This window comes from Oreochromis niloticus, linkage group LG1 (genome assembly GCF_001858045.2).
Source record: "Oreochromis niloticus isolate F11D_XX linkage group LG1, O_niloticus_UMD_NMBU, whole genome shotgun sequence".
Lineage (NCBI taxonomy): Eukaryota > Metazoa > Chordata > Actinopteri > Cichliformes > Cichlidae > Oreochromis > Oreochromis niloticus.
Window position 1 is genome coordinate 9,755,448 of NC_031965.2, and position 18,285 is coordinate 9,773,732.

General features: G+C 39.2%; 1 protein-coding gene and 1 long non-coding RNA gene across 2 annotated transcripts in view; one reads left to right on the forward strand and one right to left on the reverse strand.

The window, feature by feature from the left end:
• The window catches only part of LOC112842884 (uncharacterized), a 28,198-nt gene that overhangs the window by 4,137 nt on the left and 5,776 nt on the right, over window positions 1–18,285 (forward strand). The gene's annotated exons all lie outside the window — the stretch shown is intronic.
• On the reverse strand, window positions 266–17,135 carry lingo1b (leucine rich repeat and Ig domain containing 1b). The gene is made up of 2 exons (XM_003450796.4): window positions 16,827–17,135; window positions 266–3,803 (listed from the first exon to the last, which is right to left on the reverse strand). Exons 1-2 carry the CDS (start codon window positions 16,836–16,838, stop codon window positions 1,944–1,946), a joined length of 1,872 nt encoding a protein of 623 aa, XP_003450844.1. The 5' UTR covers window positions 16,839–17,135; the 3' UTR covers window positions 266–1,943.

The window sequence follows — 18,285 nt, forward strand, 5'->3', positions numbered from 1 at the left end:
TGCACAATTACATATACCATATCTGTGAAAACTGGACATCTATAGGCCATGATATGGCACTAGTTCTCAATGCACTGTAAGATTTTATGGGCCTTTGGCACCCACCAACATCAAACACCTAAAAATGAAGTTGTATTCTATTATCTAAAAGTGTGCTCTACTGTGTGCCTCCTACAGAGACTCTGTAAAGATTATTTGTAGCATAGGATATAACTCATTTGAATTCATTTATAGTACATGAGGATAAAATAAACACTCCATAGTATAAAATGTTCTTTATTTTAATAGAATTTCCATCTCTCCATCCATTCAGTCAAGTATATTAAGAGTTAATGAACACATTATCTTCAGAGCAGACGTCAACTGTGAACGGAATTAGACAATGTAAAGTCCTTATGAGGCATAAAACTCCATTTTGTACCAAAATACTGAGTATTGCTCAGCTGAATGCTGGAAAATGGGTACTTAAGGCAACAAATTAATAATGCCACCACTTTTCATATCTAAGGTGACAATAAAATCTCAGGACTTGGATCAAGTGCTCATGACTCTTAAGCTGCCAAATAGGTAAACGAATACACTTTTTATTATTTGATGATAAATTGTTACTAGAGTAATGTGAAGACAGTCGTCAAATACCATTCTTTTTCAGTTTAGTTAAATTAAAAACTGGTTATTTAATCTGCTCTTTAGATTTTAATATGTTCAAAACCCAGCCATCAAAAGCATTCATATTGTGCCATAGCGTAATGTACAAGGAAGAATAAAATACAGGAAAAAATATGTATACCGCAACAAGTCAATACATTTAATGACAAACTTCCTTTTGTTGGCTGAAAGGAGCACAAACTGTGGCTTATTTTTCTTATTCAGTGTGTTAACATGCACACTTCTAATTTGACCATCACCTGGTAAAGGAAACACACCAGGTATTGAAACTTCATGACACAGTAAAAATGAGCCAGTTCACAAAAATGACTTGTCTGTGACAATTAATTGCGATGCAACCTAGCATTTGAAGTGTTTAGACATGGCTTCTAAAGGAAAAACATAGCAGAGAACACAGAGAAAACTTCAAAACACAATTTAATGATTTTGGAAAATAGTTAAAAGGCCACAGCTCACTGACACACAGCAGGTGGTGAAGAACACTTACTTCCTCTGTCTCTAACCTGCCAACTGATTCTTAATGATGTTTAAATTTCAGAGAAACGGGATGCAAAAATGTGCTTTCTGGTAAAATTACAACTTCTTTGTCCTCATATGACCTTCTGATTTTTTTTTATACTTACTGTGTGTAAAAATGACTTGCTTCTTTATCTGTCAAATTTAGCAGTGTTAACTATTCTCACTTTCTTCTGTTTTTTCTGGATATCTAAAATTAAAAATATCAAGTCTTACTTGTCAGCTGCTAGTGATGGGACAAAAGGAAGCAGCTTTCAACTTTGCCCTGTAAGAAGCAGAACCTGGGCTCTAATAATTGGTTACTGTGCTTTGTTTATCCATCAAAGCAGAAATCAGCAAACAGGAACAAGATGCTAACAACAAGTCTTTTTTCTGCAGATAGAACGACTTGCAGGTTAATCTCCCAGTCCTTCCAGATAGTAATCCCTCTATCTTGTAAACTGTAGTCCATGTGCTTTGTTTAAAATATTGCCTCAATTTTGTTAGACACACAAAATTAATGAGTGCATGTTAACATACTGATTGAGTATTGCCAATACAAATTTACAGAAATTAGAATATTTCAAATTCACACATTTTTTGTTTTGAAAGGTTCAGTCCCTGAAGTAAAAAAAAGAAAGAAAAAAGTCTAGGGTATATAGTCAAGATGCGTTTCTGCTGTGCAATTTCTATCGCTCATAAAGAGAGTACATATTTGAAGCAAGTATAGTATGCATCTCGACTGCAGTTTGTAAGCTTACATGATGTCCTTTTGAGGTTCACATGATTTTCATGTTGAACTGTACTGGGGCCTCAGTTGGGCTGGCCTCCTCTGTTTCCTCTTTACGTGGCACATATTCAACCTCTATACTTGACTTTGTATTGTCTTTCCCTCTACTCCAGAGGAACAATATTACAAGACAGAAGAGGACCACTCCAAGGAAAGAGATAAATCCCATGGTGGTTGCAATAATAAGTGTCTTTACATCAAATGGAAATGGAACTGTGGCCCGGGTCACATTAGCACCTTCATCGCTAGGCTGGTTGGAAATGAAGGCAAATGTCTTGTTTGGTTGGTGGGGCCAATTCGGGGAGTAGCTATGCACAAAAAGGTGAGCAGCTTTGGTGTCGTTGCCTGCCGCATTGCTTGCAATGCACGTGTAGGTGCCATTGTCCTGGATTTGGGCGTAACGCACCTCCAAAGTACCGTCATTAGACACAGAAAGTCTTGACCTCATCGTTTTGGTACTGATGTATTCCTTTTTTGGGGACAGCCACATTATCACAGGAACTGGATCACCCTCAGCCTGGCAAGCAAAATGAACTGTAGTTCCTTCGTCTACGTGGCTTTCTTGAACCTTGTAATCCTCGATCTTTGATTTTTTGCAGTTGAAATAGTCAGGAGGGAGTATGTCTGGAAAATCCTTAAACTCTTTTCCTTGCACAACCTCTGGTGAAGCACACATGGGCTGTTGCCTGTTGAAGTTGAGCCTCCATCGCCGACGGAAGACCCAGAGCAAACGACAGTCGCAGGCCAGTGGGTTGTCATACAATGCCAGTGTCTCCAGGTTTCCAACTGAGTGAAAAACAGACTCCTCCAGAGTGCTCAAGGCATTGCTGGATACATTGAGTACACGGAGGTGGTTGAGGCCTTTGAAGGAGTAGGGCTCAATGGCAACTAATTTTCCACCAGCCAAATGAAAAGCCTGGAGCTTCTGTAGATTGAACAGCTGGTTCCCTTCCACAGTGTGAATGGGATTGAAAGACAGATTGAGAAAACGAAGATATCTCAGGTGACTGACAGCTTGGTAGGGGATGACAGTAAGATTACAATTTGTGATGGATAATGAAGTGAGATTGAGTCCGAACAAGCATTTTGGGGTCATGGTATCCAGAGAAGGCATGTGAGATATCTCCAGTACTCTTAGTCGATATAGCCTCTTAAAGGAGTAATCCCTTATGACAGTGACGTTGAGATAGCGTAATCGAAGCGACAACAGGTTATGCAAATGGCTAAGGGCATCAGTGGGCACTGAGGCCAGATTGTATCCCTCAATATTGAGACTTTCAAGGTTGCTGAGTCCGTGAAATGATCGGGGTGAGATAAAAACGAGGTCATTGTCACCAACTTCCAGAGCCCTCAGGTTGTACAACTCCTGGAACATATAATCGAGCAGAATGACAATTTTGTTCTCACTTATATCCAGCTGGGTGAGGTTGTTCAGGCCTGTGAACACCCCTAGCTGAATAAGCTTTAGCTCATTGTTGCGCAAACCTAGCGTCCGAAGGTTCATGAGGTTGCCAAAAGCCCCAGGCTCAATGGAAGAAATTGCGTTTTCGTTAAGTTGCAGTTCCTCCAGCTGAGGATAATTAATGAACTCCTCAGGCCCCAGGGTCTTCAGACGGTTCTTGCTGAGGTCTAACAGCCTCGTTTCAGTGGGGATGCCCTCAGGAAGACTTGCCAGTCTCCGTCGATGGCACACGACTGAACGCTCCTGAGCGTTGCAGTCACATCTGGAAGGGCAACCAGTGGTGGAGCCAGAAAGGACGGTGCCCAGCATCAGGAACAGGATGGGCTGCCAGCACGCCACCAAGTAGCTGTGCCCTCCTGCCTCTCCAAACACCATCCTACTGCTTACCTGTAGAAACATGGGGGGAAAAATGGATTTTAGTAATTAAAAGGTATGTGTATTTACATAAGTTTACATTTCTCTTAAAGTAATTGTCTACTTTTCATTAAAAATAAAGAAAGCAACACTGAAATGTTTTCCTATATAGAAAAAGAAGTGTTGAAATCCCATTCACACTATGTGGGGCATATTTTGTCTCCTTTTTGCAAAGTCAGTGGAAATCACAGTTTCACTTGTATGATTTTATCTGCACAGCTTCACAAAGATATAAGCCGCCTACCCCTTTTCCTTGCGTATAATTTCATTATAGTGACTTTCCTCACAAGTAATGGAATTATCCAATCAATAAAAGGGCTTGGTCACACAGTGTAACAATCCTGCTGTGCTTCTGTCTTCAGTGTGCGCCGAAGACAATTACTGCAAATATCAGTGACACGTTGTCTCTCCACGTAGAAACATTTTTTTTAATCAGACAAAAATGCTGTGGTACATCTTTAAATGGCTCCCCCAAACATCCCATGCTGTTGCTAAGCTGTTGACCTTGAAGTGATATAAAACACAGATTGCTGCCAAGTGGTGATAGATAGAGAGAGGAGGATTGTCAGAGGACTTTAAACCCTTATTTGATTTTGACTCAGGGGCACTTTAACTTGGTAAAACTTTCAAGCTCTACTTCTCACATCAATCACGCAATTTAAGTCACAGCTCTATCTGTGGGATACAATCTTCAAAGAGCTTGAAATAAAGTGATTTTGTCAGTTCATTTTGTTGACATTGGTGGCCTCACCTCTATTTTGGTTGATAATTAATCCCTTATATTTGAATGGGGAAGAAAAAGCATCTAAGTGCCTAAAGTTGTGATATACAGTAAATATATGAATAAAATATCACTGTGTACTATGTGATACACCGTGTAGTATATCTCTAATACATTTGAAGTAGGAAATAAAATTTCACATAATTATCAAATGATTAAAGAGAAATATCTTTGTGGGGGGTTTTTTCTTCTCAAAAAGTAGGATAGTTCATTATGAGAGGTTAATAGTCTGTGTCTTGATATTCATCATGTTGTCATAAGATGTGGAAGATGAATAAGCATTCCAGATCCTGTTCTCAAAGCCATTTACCACAAAACAATGTAATGTTAAAATGCTTCAGGTTTTCTGTGCAGTGAATTTTGGGACCTGCCTGACTATCTTACCATGCAGTAACAGTTTTTAAAAAAACATCCAACTTTTTAGTGAAGTTCTTTTTTCAGCGTAGCAATACAAATTACACCTCTTATTTAATTAAAATCATGGATCTGAGGCGGCTTGGATTGTGGTCTGAGTAGTTCCAATGGGAAAATAATTGCAGCCTCCATTTTCACTTCCTCCAGAACTGTTCATTCTGCTGGCTGCTTATGTCAGACGCTATGGGCGCCAGTCCAGCGTGTATGGGGATTTGTAAAAAATAAAGAAAAAAACATGCTGTCAGAAATAGGGGTCATCCAATTATCAGATCTGATATTCATATTTTTTTTCCCACTATTATGCTGTTAAAAAACTATTCTTGATAAAGTGAATTACTTTAAAGTGGCTTTCGTGCAGTCGCCTCTTTCTGCAGTCACCGCTCTGTCTTCTATTTGATTGGCTACGAATCCCAAATAATAGCCTTTCCATACAGATGGCTAAGGGCAAAGAGCACAGACTAGAGCAAGTGAAGGTAGGCTTCACAAATGTACGTAGCCATCAAGTATAGCGATGCAGATGTCAGGTATAGCAGTGCATTCTTATCTCAGGGCGTCAAATACTGTTATTTTGATCACTGATATGACAAAGATATGCACAATGTTATCTGTGCTTTTACACTTGAGTTGTTGCAGTATTAAATGAAGAGAGGTAAGAGTATTTTTGTGTTTTTATGTTTTTTTCTAGTTGGTATCTAAAACAAACCGAACAAAAAGCACCACACATTGGAAATCTGTTATTGTTGTGGGTTACACAGCAGACAATGGAATATTCTATGCTACGCTTATGCTAGCTGCTAAGCTAGCACAAGGTATCCCATATGCTAAGGAATAAGATAAACATGCTTTTCTAGAACAATGAGCCAAACACAGTACAACAAACATGGCGTTTAATGAGCAATAAAAGCATCAGAACAGTAAATGATCAAGAAGAAAAGCAAATGCTTCTGCTAGAGAATTAGAGATAAGCCTTAGTATACTGGGAGTCTCACATTTCTTCTGCCATAGTTTAGTCATTTAGGAAGAGACACGGAACATTAATGAACATAACCACTTCCATCACATGTTCCATCATGTGAATTTTGCAAACTTTAAACATACATGATCATTTACGGCTATACTCGCTGATAAACTGACTAAATATTTGAAGAAAACATAGAAAAGCACAGACAAAATGACATAAGCAGTGGCAATTTGTGTGACACTTCTTCAGGTTAGCACAGCATGCACATATCCAGATGAAGTAATCATTATTAGTCTCGTTTTGAATGACAGCTTTTTCTGCTATAATGTCAAAATTAATTAATTTGGGCTTTCGGTTTTTCAACATTTTGACAAGACTGTAATATTTTGCAGCAAATACGTCAGTTATTGGTGTTAATTACTAAAAACTGATACTGGAAACAGCTCTAAGTAATAAATAAATAACTGAAATGAAAATAGGTTAATCCTTGACAGAATGGACGCTTATTTCTTGCATTTACAAATTGACTGCACGTAGCGTCTTAGAAAAAGTTGGCAAAATATGTTCTAATATGGACAAGCTACATTCCACTGCATTTAAACCCCCAAATCCCATTTAGAATGTAAGCACGTGTTAAACTTTTATCCACTGTGTCAATTTCTAAACCTTAGATTGTAGTGAAATATTATCAAGACGTAACACGATTATCTGTTTGGCCCCAAATATGATTTTAATCTTGTCGAGAATATGAATGAAGATGAGGTATGCCGATGTCACTGCTGATTGAAAACAAGCAAGCTTGAATGCAGTGGTGTTTTTTTTTCTTACTTTTTAACCAGAGTATCATGCATAATTTATGATTCAGCGTGTAGTAAGGGCAAGGGTACTATCTGTGTAATCTGGCCTTACAGTCCATATCTACTCACTGTATCACCACCTCATTTTGACCTTGAGCTGGAACTCTGGAAACAAAAGCTGGGAAATGAGCTTTCATCTGCAATCCTTGTTTGTAGTTTATAGTCTTTACATGTTAGCGTGAGCTTTAAAAAATACTCTCTCCTTTGAGAGAATTTTATCCCTTGATCTACTATTTCACATAGTCTTTGTCTTGACCCTGATTATTTCCATTCTTTTTTTGAAAGCATTGTGTAGGAGGAGAATATGAGTGGACAAGCCTTTTCTCTTCTGCCCTTTTATGACTGCTTGCATTTTTCTCTGCGGACCTCTCACCCTGTCACAGTCTTCTCTCAAAAGCATGTCTGGGCTCACCATTAGTCTCTTGTTGCCTTGAATCGCTGCATCTCCTCTCTTGTGGTGCTGTGTGGTTTGATATAGGGAAAACTGAGAGAAAGGTGTGCACTGCTAATGGGTCACTGAATGTCTCCAAGTAGCATACAGAAAATTGACCTATATGCATCAGTGCATACATGCCCTTTAGCTGTTTTTAGTTATTGTTAAGTACCTATTGTGTGGCATAATGTTAGAAGGTCTGTTGGAGTATTTACATTGAAAGGATGCTTCAGTGTTTTAAATAGAAAGGTTATTAAACCTGTTCTACTTTTTTTTCTTCACTAGAGGTGGGTAAAATACTGTCCGTTGTAGCATCAGTGTATTTGGCTAGATTTGCTAGTTTGTTTCCATGTTTCTAATCCTTAAGCATATAAGCTTGGGTCTTCAAGCTTTTTTAAGATTTTTGTCGTTTCATCCTGGATAGTGGCCCTGAGTCTGTGTGTCTGTATATTCTCAACAAAATTTCCCTAACTAACCTGGATGCAGGTTTGGTGGTGGTTAGCTATCTCCAGCTCGCTGCTATCTTAACTTATCCATAAGGATAAGCTTATAAGAAAGGTCTGTGTGCAGTCTTGGACTGCTTGAGTTTCTTTTTTTTTTGCTGCCATCTTGAATCACCAATACAGCTTGAGTTTGTAGACTATATTCCTTAATATAATAGATGATTTTGCTTTTTGCACTTATTGATGCACCTGCATTATGGACACGGATGATGTGTCTATATTTTCAACATAGCAGAGAAGTGCTGTTTATTGATCCATTTTTGTAGAAGTGTTTGAAACTGTGATTAAATTAGAGTTAATGTCCTTTTCCGTGAAAGTTTGATGTACTTTTATTCTAACCATACTCATGTAAAACTGTATTTAGTAAAGCCAAATAAAGACTTTTGTTTATTTTAAAATTAAACACAATTTATCTTGTTCAGCTGTCATTTTTCAGTGCGTGTTCTTAACAGTGTTTTACTGTTGGGTTACCTATAGCTTTGGTTCTGCTTATTACTGCTGTGAACAATCTGCTTATTAGCATCCTTTTTATATATAACTTGTTTAGTGGCAAACATATCCCAAACAACTTTTGCTATTCTGCAATTGTTTAAAGAACAGCAAGAATAAAAGAAAAAGCTACAGCTCAGAAGCAATAAAATAAACACGTAGGATTAAGAAATAAAGATTGCCTCCACTGGTGCGTTTGTGTTCAACTGACAATAAATTGAAAGCAAACATTTAGATGCCAAAAAGCAAATAAATAAGAGAACCTTATGGGCTACGTGGAAGTGAAGTGTTTGTGGGAGATAAAAGCAGACATGTCTTTTAGACTATCCAGAGACGTATTTTAGGAGTGTGAACTTCACCTGCAGTTCAGTTTGTGATACCTTCTGTGTTCTGTTGCATACTTTAATTATCGAGACCAAAGGTTCTTCTTTCATTAATTGTATAACAAAATCAAAATGAATTACAATTAATTGTAATTAATGAGTTTACACATAGCCCAAAGTTCAGTGATTCATGATTAGCATGGAAATGTTTAAATGGAAGCATACGCTGACAGCACTGAGCCTGACATGATATTCATTGACCAGCAATAATATTAGAATAAATACTTGCTGGGTGAGCATAAACATCTCAAAAGTGTTTTAGAGTGAATGTTGCCAAATAATCAGCACCCTCCAGAAGGAGTTAGATACGAGATATCCTGTGAAAACAAATCCCCCACGGAAAGTTAAAAGTAACACTCCCTGCAAACCTAAAAAGAAACTGCATAGCCTGATTATCCACCATGCCAGGAAAAAATGCTTAAAGAAGGACAAAATAGTTCAGTGCATGGGAACTACCCTTGTTGACATGCAGAAACACACCTGGGTCAGCAAACTCGAGCTTTCTATTTTTGACAGAAGTGTACTCTCGGTCTCAGATTTTCAGGCAGAAAGGCATTTTTGCCTCAGAAGTTGCTTCAATGAAGACGTTCCTGCGCTAAATTTTGGTAAAAGAGTGTCCCAGGAGGAGTTTAGGTAATTATAGTGATCACTGAGCGGGACATCAAAGTGCACAAAAACTTTTCCAGGCAACGGTTCATGCAAAAAGTAAAGTGTATTTAGAGTATGTATTAACCTGTGCCAAATTTATGTCTTTGTAATGCACAGTAAATCACCCACTGCTTGCTAAACCCAAGACAAAAAGTCCTTGCAGTGATTCCTAAGGGACCTACATTACTCCAGATCTACCCCGTAATCCATCATAACAAGTAATAAGAAGTCAAACAACTGCAAAATCCATGACAGTAACACCTGGAACTTTTTCTCAGCCAACTGGTTTCATGGAGTGCTTTCGTGGAATTTTGGATATTCTGGGTCCTTTATACTAGACTAAAACCTAAATGTGTTTCTCCAACAAATTCGAGCAGGGACTGACACTTAAGCATTCATGACGAATACTGTAATTTTCAGTTTGACAGGTGACACTGTAGATTAATGGCCTTAAAGATGGCAAGGGACATAAAGCGATCACAGCAGCATGTTCTCTACCAGCAACTGTGCCTAATAGAACAGAAAATAACGATGTCTAGGCTTTCCATCCAACTCTGTCTATTGTGGGGTACCTTTACTACACTCTGACCAACACAGAATTTATCCAGACTGTGGCTTGCAGTAGTGGTGGCAAGCCAATAAATATATATTTAATACATGCACACTTCTAAATCCTGTTTGTGTCATCATTTGGCTCAATCAGACATAGTATGAGAGCCTAAAACTAAAAGCAAACATTTACCTTTCCATTTGCAGCACAATAAACCAATAATTCATGCAGTCTTTTAACAGTGCTCACTTTGATGCGTGGTGCTTTTGATCATGTATGCTTTACTGCTGCAAAGGGATGCCCCTTGAAGAACCTCATCAGGACCACCACTATGCTCAAAGGCACCCCAAGGGTTATGGCCAGTAGCAAGTTTGCATAAATTGCATCGTTGCAAATGTTCATCCACTACACTGCTGGTGTGGAAGTAATCATCTATAAGGCCTCTGTCATCCCCTGTGTGGTCAGTGGACGAGACTAACCTTATCACTTTTGATCTTAGTGAACCCAATTCAGTGGACCCTTTTTTTATGTTAAACACCTACGGATAAAGACTATTTTGTCTACTGGTACCAGTATTTTCTTGATAATGAATTAAGTCAGGTAATTTTTATATAAAACCACTTTCAGCTTAATGCCGATTTGAACCCATGAAATTACATGAATTGAGCCTCTCACAGACCACATTTTGACCCATCACAGTGTAACAAGCACTAATGATTAGAGTTCAATTCAGTTTATTTTCATTTAGGAGTTACTGTTTGGAGTCCAGGCTTGGAGGCATGCGCAAAAATGGAAATCTAAAGCGAGTTCTGAACCTCCACCTACATGTCACACCCTGAAGAAGACTCCTGCTGAAACATGTGGGTGTCAGTCATGCTTGAATAAAAGGTTTTTTTTCCCATGCTTTTATTCAAGCATGACTTTTATTTGAGCTATGTGAATAAAAGCTTAAATTTTACTGTCTTGGTTTCTGTTAACCTCAAGGTTTGCATTAATCTGACTGATATTGCAACAGTGGTGTCAGACTTTGCTTTTAAATATTACCATTAGACATTGCCCAAAATGTTAAACTCCTACACTGGAGTGTGTACAAGAAGGGAGCAGGGCTGTTTATAGGAAAACTAAAAATAACTGGGTCATGATCGGTTATGGAAAAAATGACTTGGCTGAAACACATGATATAGATTTATAATTTCATTTGAAATTGCGGATTAAAGACATAAAACATGAGATCGGGATGGCAAACATAGATACACTGAATTGTAATCAACTGTTATTGTACACCCGAGTCTCACAGCAGTTTGTGAGTTCCTTTAATCTATTGATTTTCCTACATTATATTGGGTCCTTGAAAATGATTTTTCATCAGTCCGCCCTCATGCAGTATGTACTGATTACAAGGCAAGAAAAGGTATGGATTTGCATGCTGAAGTCTGATGATAGAGGAGCAATTTTTCTTGACTTTAGGCAATCCAAGTTCAAATCAAACATTTCACATGTTGTTAATTGAAAAATATGCTGCTTGGTTTGTGTTAGGCATCAAAAATTACCATTTGGTTCATTTTAGAATAAAATAGGGCTTGGTTTAAAATACAGCAATTGTCACATTTTGTAAAACTTTGTATTTTTGGTTGGCATGTTGACTCGTGATGCTGTGTTGATGGTCCTGTCGCGAAATATGTTTCCTTTTGAAATGGATTGCTTACAAAATCATGCTCACTGACACCAAAAAACGTAACAGCTCATTTCTCAAATATCCATGAGACCAGGCTGAAATGTAATATATTAACTTCCAACACTGCAATTGCTAGAGGGGTTGATTTGAATTTTGCTTTTTTTGAAAAACAAAACAAAACAAAAACACACTGTTTTGCAGAATTGCTAGTTTACAGTCAGTTAAAAATAAAGCTGCTATCTGAAGCAGCCATTGGATTCAGAAAGTAGACTTAAAAACAAAGTCATAGCTCAAGAGCCTTCAAGTACTTTGGTGTTCCTATGAGTAATGTGAGCCAATACCACATTGCCCAAGGCTGACCCATGGTTACTTACTCATTCTGTATGCATTTGGATTCTTTACTTGGATTTTTCTAAATGGTCCATTACGTACCTTCATTCTGGAGTCGGCTTGCCCTTTTTTTAATGAGTGTCTTTGGGTACCTATATGTCTGACTGGCTTTACCTACCACTCTACTCTCCAAAGCATACTCTGGTCAGGTACCTTAAAATCAGTGTGTGGGAACTTCTGTGCTAGAAGCTTTTGAGCTGTGAACAGCTGCCTACAGCTTTATGGGCAGGCCAGTGAGAGCCAGAGGCACACAGGCAGACAGGCTGATGAACCAATACAATTAACTGAAAGAGAATGAAAGCTGCAGACAGCGCTGTTCGTTCTCATTTTACAGTGTCATTTGATTTTGTGCTAATATGGAAAATGTCATTTAAGAGAGATTTAATTTGCTACTTAAAGACATTTTCCTTATATTTTTTATCACACTATTTTAATTGCTAATTTCATTTTTTTATTTAATAACGTTAAGAGCTAATCACATCTTGTTTGACTTTTTCTGGCTTAATAGCAAAATCAGCGAGATCCACAGCGAAGGCTGATTTTAAAAAAAGATCCTTTCCAGGAAAGAAATCTAGAATATACTTAACCTATTACATGGTATTGCCATGCAGATGGGTTTCTTGGTTCAGTGACAGTCTAACAGTAGTACTACAAAAGAGGTTCTTTCTTCATTAACACCCATTCATCCTGAAAGTCAAGTAGGATGAGCTCGAAATTACACAAACCTTTATCCCCTACCCGCCATTTGGGAATATGAGATGTTTGGGATGAAACTGAAAAGAAAGGGCTAGGTTCCATGCTAAAGGCATTTTACAGCAGACAAGCCTCTTATAGGCCATCATAGAAGGCACAATGAGAGATTTTGAGAGATTTTCTCACAAAATCACTTGGGCAAGTGGCTACAGTACAAATATGAAGTTAGAGTGCCTTAAGATTCCAGAGGCTTATCTCTTCACTGCCCTAGTCCTTACAATTCTAAGATTACAGAAATATAGATCAGTAATCCACTGTCCTGTTTACAATGTAGAAAAAAGACAACTGGTTTCAGACAAGAAAGATTTTCTCTGTGATCAATTCCATTAATTCCGACTTCATATCATTGTAAGCCATGTTATACTTGGGCTTGAGGCTGCCAATATGCAAGAAGATGAAACAACCTCCGTCCTCCATCCTACTAGCCCCTGACTGGCTCATATTTTGCATAAAGCTGTTATTATCAAATTTAAATGAGGAAGGCTGCTGCAGAGCAGCAGAACTGTGACCTTCTGAATATATTTGTAGAACGCAAATTTGACTATCCTGTGACAGATCTGCCTTTGTCTGTCACCTCTCCATCCAGCAGACACTGTATAAACACATAGTCTGACAGTCTTCACCACAATCACTTCTGCAATTTCGTCTTCAGTGTAGCTGATGGTGCCCGTTATGCAGCAGCATCTTCATTCAACACGGATCTTGCTTTAGAAAATGTTTTAATAGTAACACCCTAGATGTTTTCTGGCTGTTTTCTGGGACATCACAAATGAACTGTTATGTGGAGGAGTGCCCTGATTTTAGCTGTAGTGAAACGGGCTTTCTTTTGAACCCAGTATCAAAGATCAGAAAGAAGAGGCTTTAAATAAAAATGTAACCATTCACAAAGTGCAAGGCCATTTGTGGCATTCATTTAATCACAATGGTCCCTTTTGAATGTGCTCGCAAATATAGCTTAATTATAACTTTATCCTACATGTTTTCTCAGCTTCTTTAGTATTTTATTTGAACTGGGGAAAACTGTAAATTCACTATACAACAAACACCTTAGCTTTGATGATCTGCTCTTGATCTTACTGTCAGAAAAATAGTGTTTTCAGGATTATATACACATGACTACATCGCAGATTATTAAACATGTGATAACGTGGAACAAAGCAGTGTGAAAAAGCAGAGTCTCTTTGATTGTGCTTACTGGGTTATATTTTGTTTGGAATGGAGCTGATTGTAGCATGTGTGTTGCTCTTGTCTTTATTAAGGCAATTTTATGGGTTATAAGGGTAGCCAGTACTGCCCAATCTAATATATCAGTAGCTGCCTGGGAAGGAGAAATAGTCGGAAAAGAAGAAAATATGCTCATTACACATGTATTTGTTGCGGATCACAAACTAACATAGGATATCTCTCCCTTGAAGCTGTTTACTTGTATGAGATCATAATTTTAAGGAGGTGCTGCAGATCAGTAACATGTTCCCCTGAAAACATTTATATATATTACCAATAAAATATGCCAACTTGTAGGTCTAAATGATTATTTTGGCTTGTTTGCCTCTGACTTCACTGCAACCAAAGTGCCTTTGTTGGCTAAAACTAATCAAAACCGTGGTCCCTGGAGTCAAGCTGTTGGATTCCACCATCTACTCTATCCACCCTTCTGCAAAACCAGTGTGGGAGCGCTTCATTCACTCACTAAAACATTGCCCCTGAAAGGAATCCGGCCAGCTATTTTGCCAGTTAGAAGTAAATTAGATAATGCTGGAGAATTTTAGAAGCATGGTTTCTTGGTAGCACTTGATTGTGTTTTTATTGAGATGTCACCATAGAGCAAGTTTAGAGTCCTCTTTGTGCATGCATCTTGTTTCAATTTTAACAATTCTGTGAATGCATTGATACACAGAGTAACATTGCAAGTTTGAGAAGAAGATCCAAAAATTCCATCCACATTTTTTGATCTCATACCAATCATGTTAAATATCTGCTGAATGTACCCTGCTCAGTAAATCCAAGTTCCCTGTGGCTGTGATAGAGCTATGATCCTCTCAGAGCCTATGTTTCTTTTCACCCATTAAGTCATACGCATGCATACGTCTGTCAGGTACTCTGTCGCTGCCTTTAACACTCAGAGACAGGAATATAGTTTACAGTTAATATGAACAACTAAATGAAATGACTGATCTGATCAATACAACCTGTTAATGGCAGCTAAGCTGTAAACAATGCTTAAAATAGTTACTGATTTGAAGACTGGTGTCACATTATTATCCCATCAAATCCTTATTATTTAGTTACAAAGAGGTTTGCCTGCAGTCGTATTGTTTTCTTAGTCATGTCATAGTCCTTCCATTTTCACCATCCTAGTAAATAAAAGCTTTTTTTGACTAAGTAAGGAAACTGTCTGGAAATGTCTTTCTGGTGCCTTATCTTTTTAGACTCCTAAAGCAAGGCAGCTAATTGTTTTCTGCTTTAACTGTTGCTTTGGATGCTTAGCTAGCATCTAATTTGAAAAGAAGCACACATTATTTCAGTGCCACTGGCTTCCATTGGTTTGTCGTGTTGCCATTTTTTTTGTGGCTGAAATATTGAGTCTCTCATTAAAGCCTGGGCCATTACTCAGATGGTTTGAATAGCAAGTCTGACACACGCAGGTGCCTAGAGTTAACAGTTACAGCTGTTTCATATCTGGGCTTCACAATGTAGGCACTGAGGTATTACAGAAACATTCTGAAATGTGCAAATTTGCCAATCATTGTTAATTTCACTGGAATCCAGGACAATAATAAAGTGTTGCTATACAGATAGAATGTGAGCATATATGATACGCAATCTGTGTATTTCACAGCACAGTAACACGGAGCAAAATACTCAGGCAAACAAAACAAAACCGATACTGACAATATGTGGCGTGGATTGCTGAATAACTGTGTGAACAGTAGCAGTGACAGATTCAATCACCCAGCTGTTCACCAGCTATAATCAGACAGCTCAGTCCTAAACGTGCCTCGCTTATTTCACTTCGTCAAATTAGGCTTGACTACTTTGAAGCTGCGGCCGTGCACACAGTGACAAGCATAAATATCAAACACCCCCCATCCCAACCTCAAAAGTAGAGATTCAAATCAGCCACTCTAACCTGATTACAGGGACCCAATTAAAAGCTTTGTCTAGCTCATAAAATGTTGACGTGAAGAGCAGAGCCTATCAGCCCATCACTCAGAGATTGTCGGGGGTCTGTGGCTCGGAGAGGTTGTTAGCACTGTTGAAAACAGAGAGGAAGAGTCCCCCCCCCATACCATTGCTGTCTGCCTGCTGAAGCATTGCAGCCATGATTACGAAGATGCAAATAAAACAGGCAATAAAAATTAAAACTGAGCGATCGTTTGTTTGACCTGCATAAATAATCAAACAAAGTCACCCCCCCCACACACACACGCACACACACATATCCCACGCCCACCCTCTCCATCAACACTGCCCGCCATCCATCTGCTGAATGTAACCTGTAGCAAATCAAGCACCTGCATAGGATCCCTCTTTTGCCACTGGAAATGGCCAACAGCAAACTGCTGCCGAGAATGTGTAAGTGTCAGTCTGGATGAGTTTATTGGCATTTGAAGGAACACGAATGCAAATGAGCAGACTAGGAAGCAGCAAGAAACCAACCTGGCAGAGCACAACACACACTCTATTGCTCAGATTCACACCTTTATTTGGGCTCTAAAGAGCCAGGAAGCCAGGATATATGAGTTGGATTTTTTGGGTTTTTTTATGGATCCATCCAAACTCTCAGAGTATAATGTGTTCAGTGTGCACTACACATTCATATACTCACACCATGGGAGATATTTGAGCTTCATATTGAACAGTGAGATGTTATAAGCACACACCATATGTGTGTGTGTTCCCTCAGTACAAACCCAGATTGAACAGAAAAACAGCAAAATGAAATCCATCTGAATGACAAAGCACAAATAACAATTGGACTTCTCCTAAGAGTATAATTCTTATTCTTTATATCCCCCACCACATTTGCATATGATACACAGTTTTATTCTTGACATTAATTTGCTCCCTGGCGATCCTCTGGCCCCACCACTGCACCATAATAAATCTGATCCAATGACTCAGTGCTCAAAGCCCACCATAGAGACAGAGTACTTACCAGGACTGTCATGCAGAGAATTCTAATTCAGGCAGCTCCATGTTGCCAAGGAAATTCAAAATGCCTCCGAAAGCATGGAGACAGGGATGCAGGATTCAAGACAGGCTAGATTCAAATGGGAAAGAGGGATATATGCAGAGATGTGAATCCCTTGTCTGAGGGGCATTTGAGAAAATGCCTCCGTCCTCTCCAGATGCGCTAAATCCGGCAGCACTGATAGGCTGACATGTAAACACACAGGCAGCTCTGCTGGCTCACACACGCTCACATACATGCTGCACCTAGCAGAGACAGAGAGGAAGAGGGAGGGGCAGCTGATGAGAGAGGTGGAAGGAGGAGCTGCAGTGCACTGGGAGAATGAGAGGCTCAGAGCACAGGCAGTGAGGGGAGTTGAAAAGAAATGGAGAGAAATGTTCTCTGATTGCACTGGCAGCATCTCCTTTTGATTTTTGTTTACCGTACTTTTCCTATTTATGGAACGATCGGAATGATCTGGTTAACTGAATTACAGGGTGGTGCTTGAGAGGCAGAAATTCAGAGTAGTAGTGACAGAAGAGGAGGCTGGAGAGGGAGAAGCGTTAAAGTATATATTTAAAAATATGGATGAAAATAAGGGGGAAAAGGGAGGCTTTGGTTATGAAGGGGAGGAGGGGAAAAAATACAGGGACATAGGAGGAATTCATTTTTAGCAGTATATGCAAATCTCTCCTGTAATGACAGGCAACTTAAGACTTTTGAGGATAGGGATGGATAAGTTTCTGTTTTCAGGATTCCTTGCCAAAGTCGAGGATTATTGCCACCCACAATGCAAAGTGAGGTAATCATCAGACAAACTCACCTTTGCTGTGAGCACTGAGAGTTGGGGGTAAGAAGCAGCGGCTTAACGGTGCTAATGGGTATATGGAGCTGGCACACACATGCTGGCAGTGCCAAGGAGGCTCCACAGTCAGGGAGTGTTTACGGGAGATTAGAAGGCTCAGGATTTAGTGGAGTGGTGGTGGACATGAAGGGCTCCTACTGAATGAACTGTGTGACAAATGCTGTAAGTGTTAGAAAAGGAGACTTATGATTTATTGTATACATTGATTCTGTATGAAAGGGATATAGTTTCCATTCAAATACTTGAATTTTCTAGTCAGGTTGGGCTGGAGCCTGTCCTGGCTGTCACTGTACATCCTGGACAGGTCGCAAGTGCTAACACAGAGATTTGCTCTCACGTTCACACCTATGGCCGATTTAGAATGACCAGTTAACCTAACATGTTTTTGGACTGTGGGAAGCAGGCAGATTACCCAAGAGAGCCCACGCACACACGAGGACACCACCCTAGCCAGCCGGTGGATTCAAAACAGGGCCTCAACCTCCCTTTTGCTTTAAATCTGTTAGACAAACAGCAGTACACGGAGCTGTAGACAGCCAACTGTGGTACATCTCGGCCGTACAATAAAGCATACGGAAG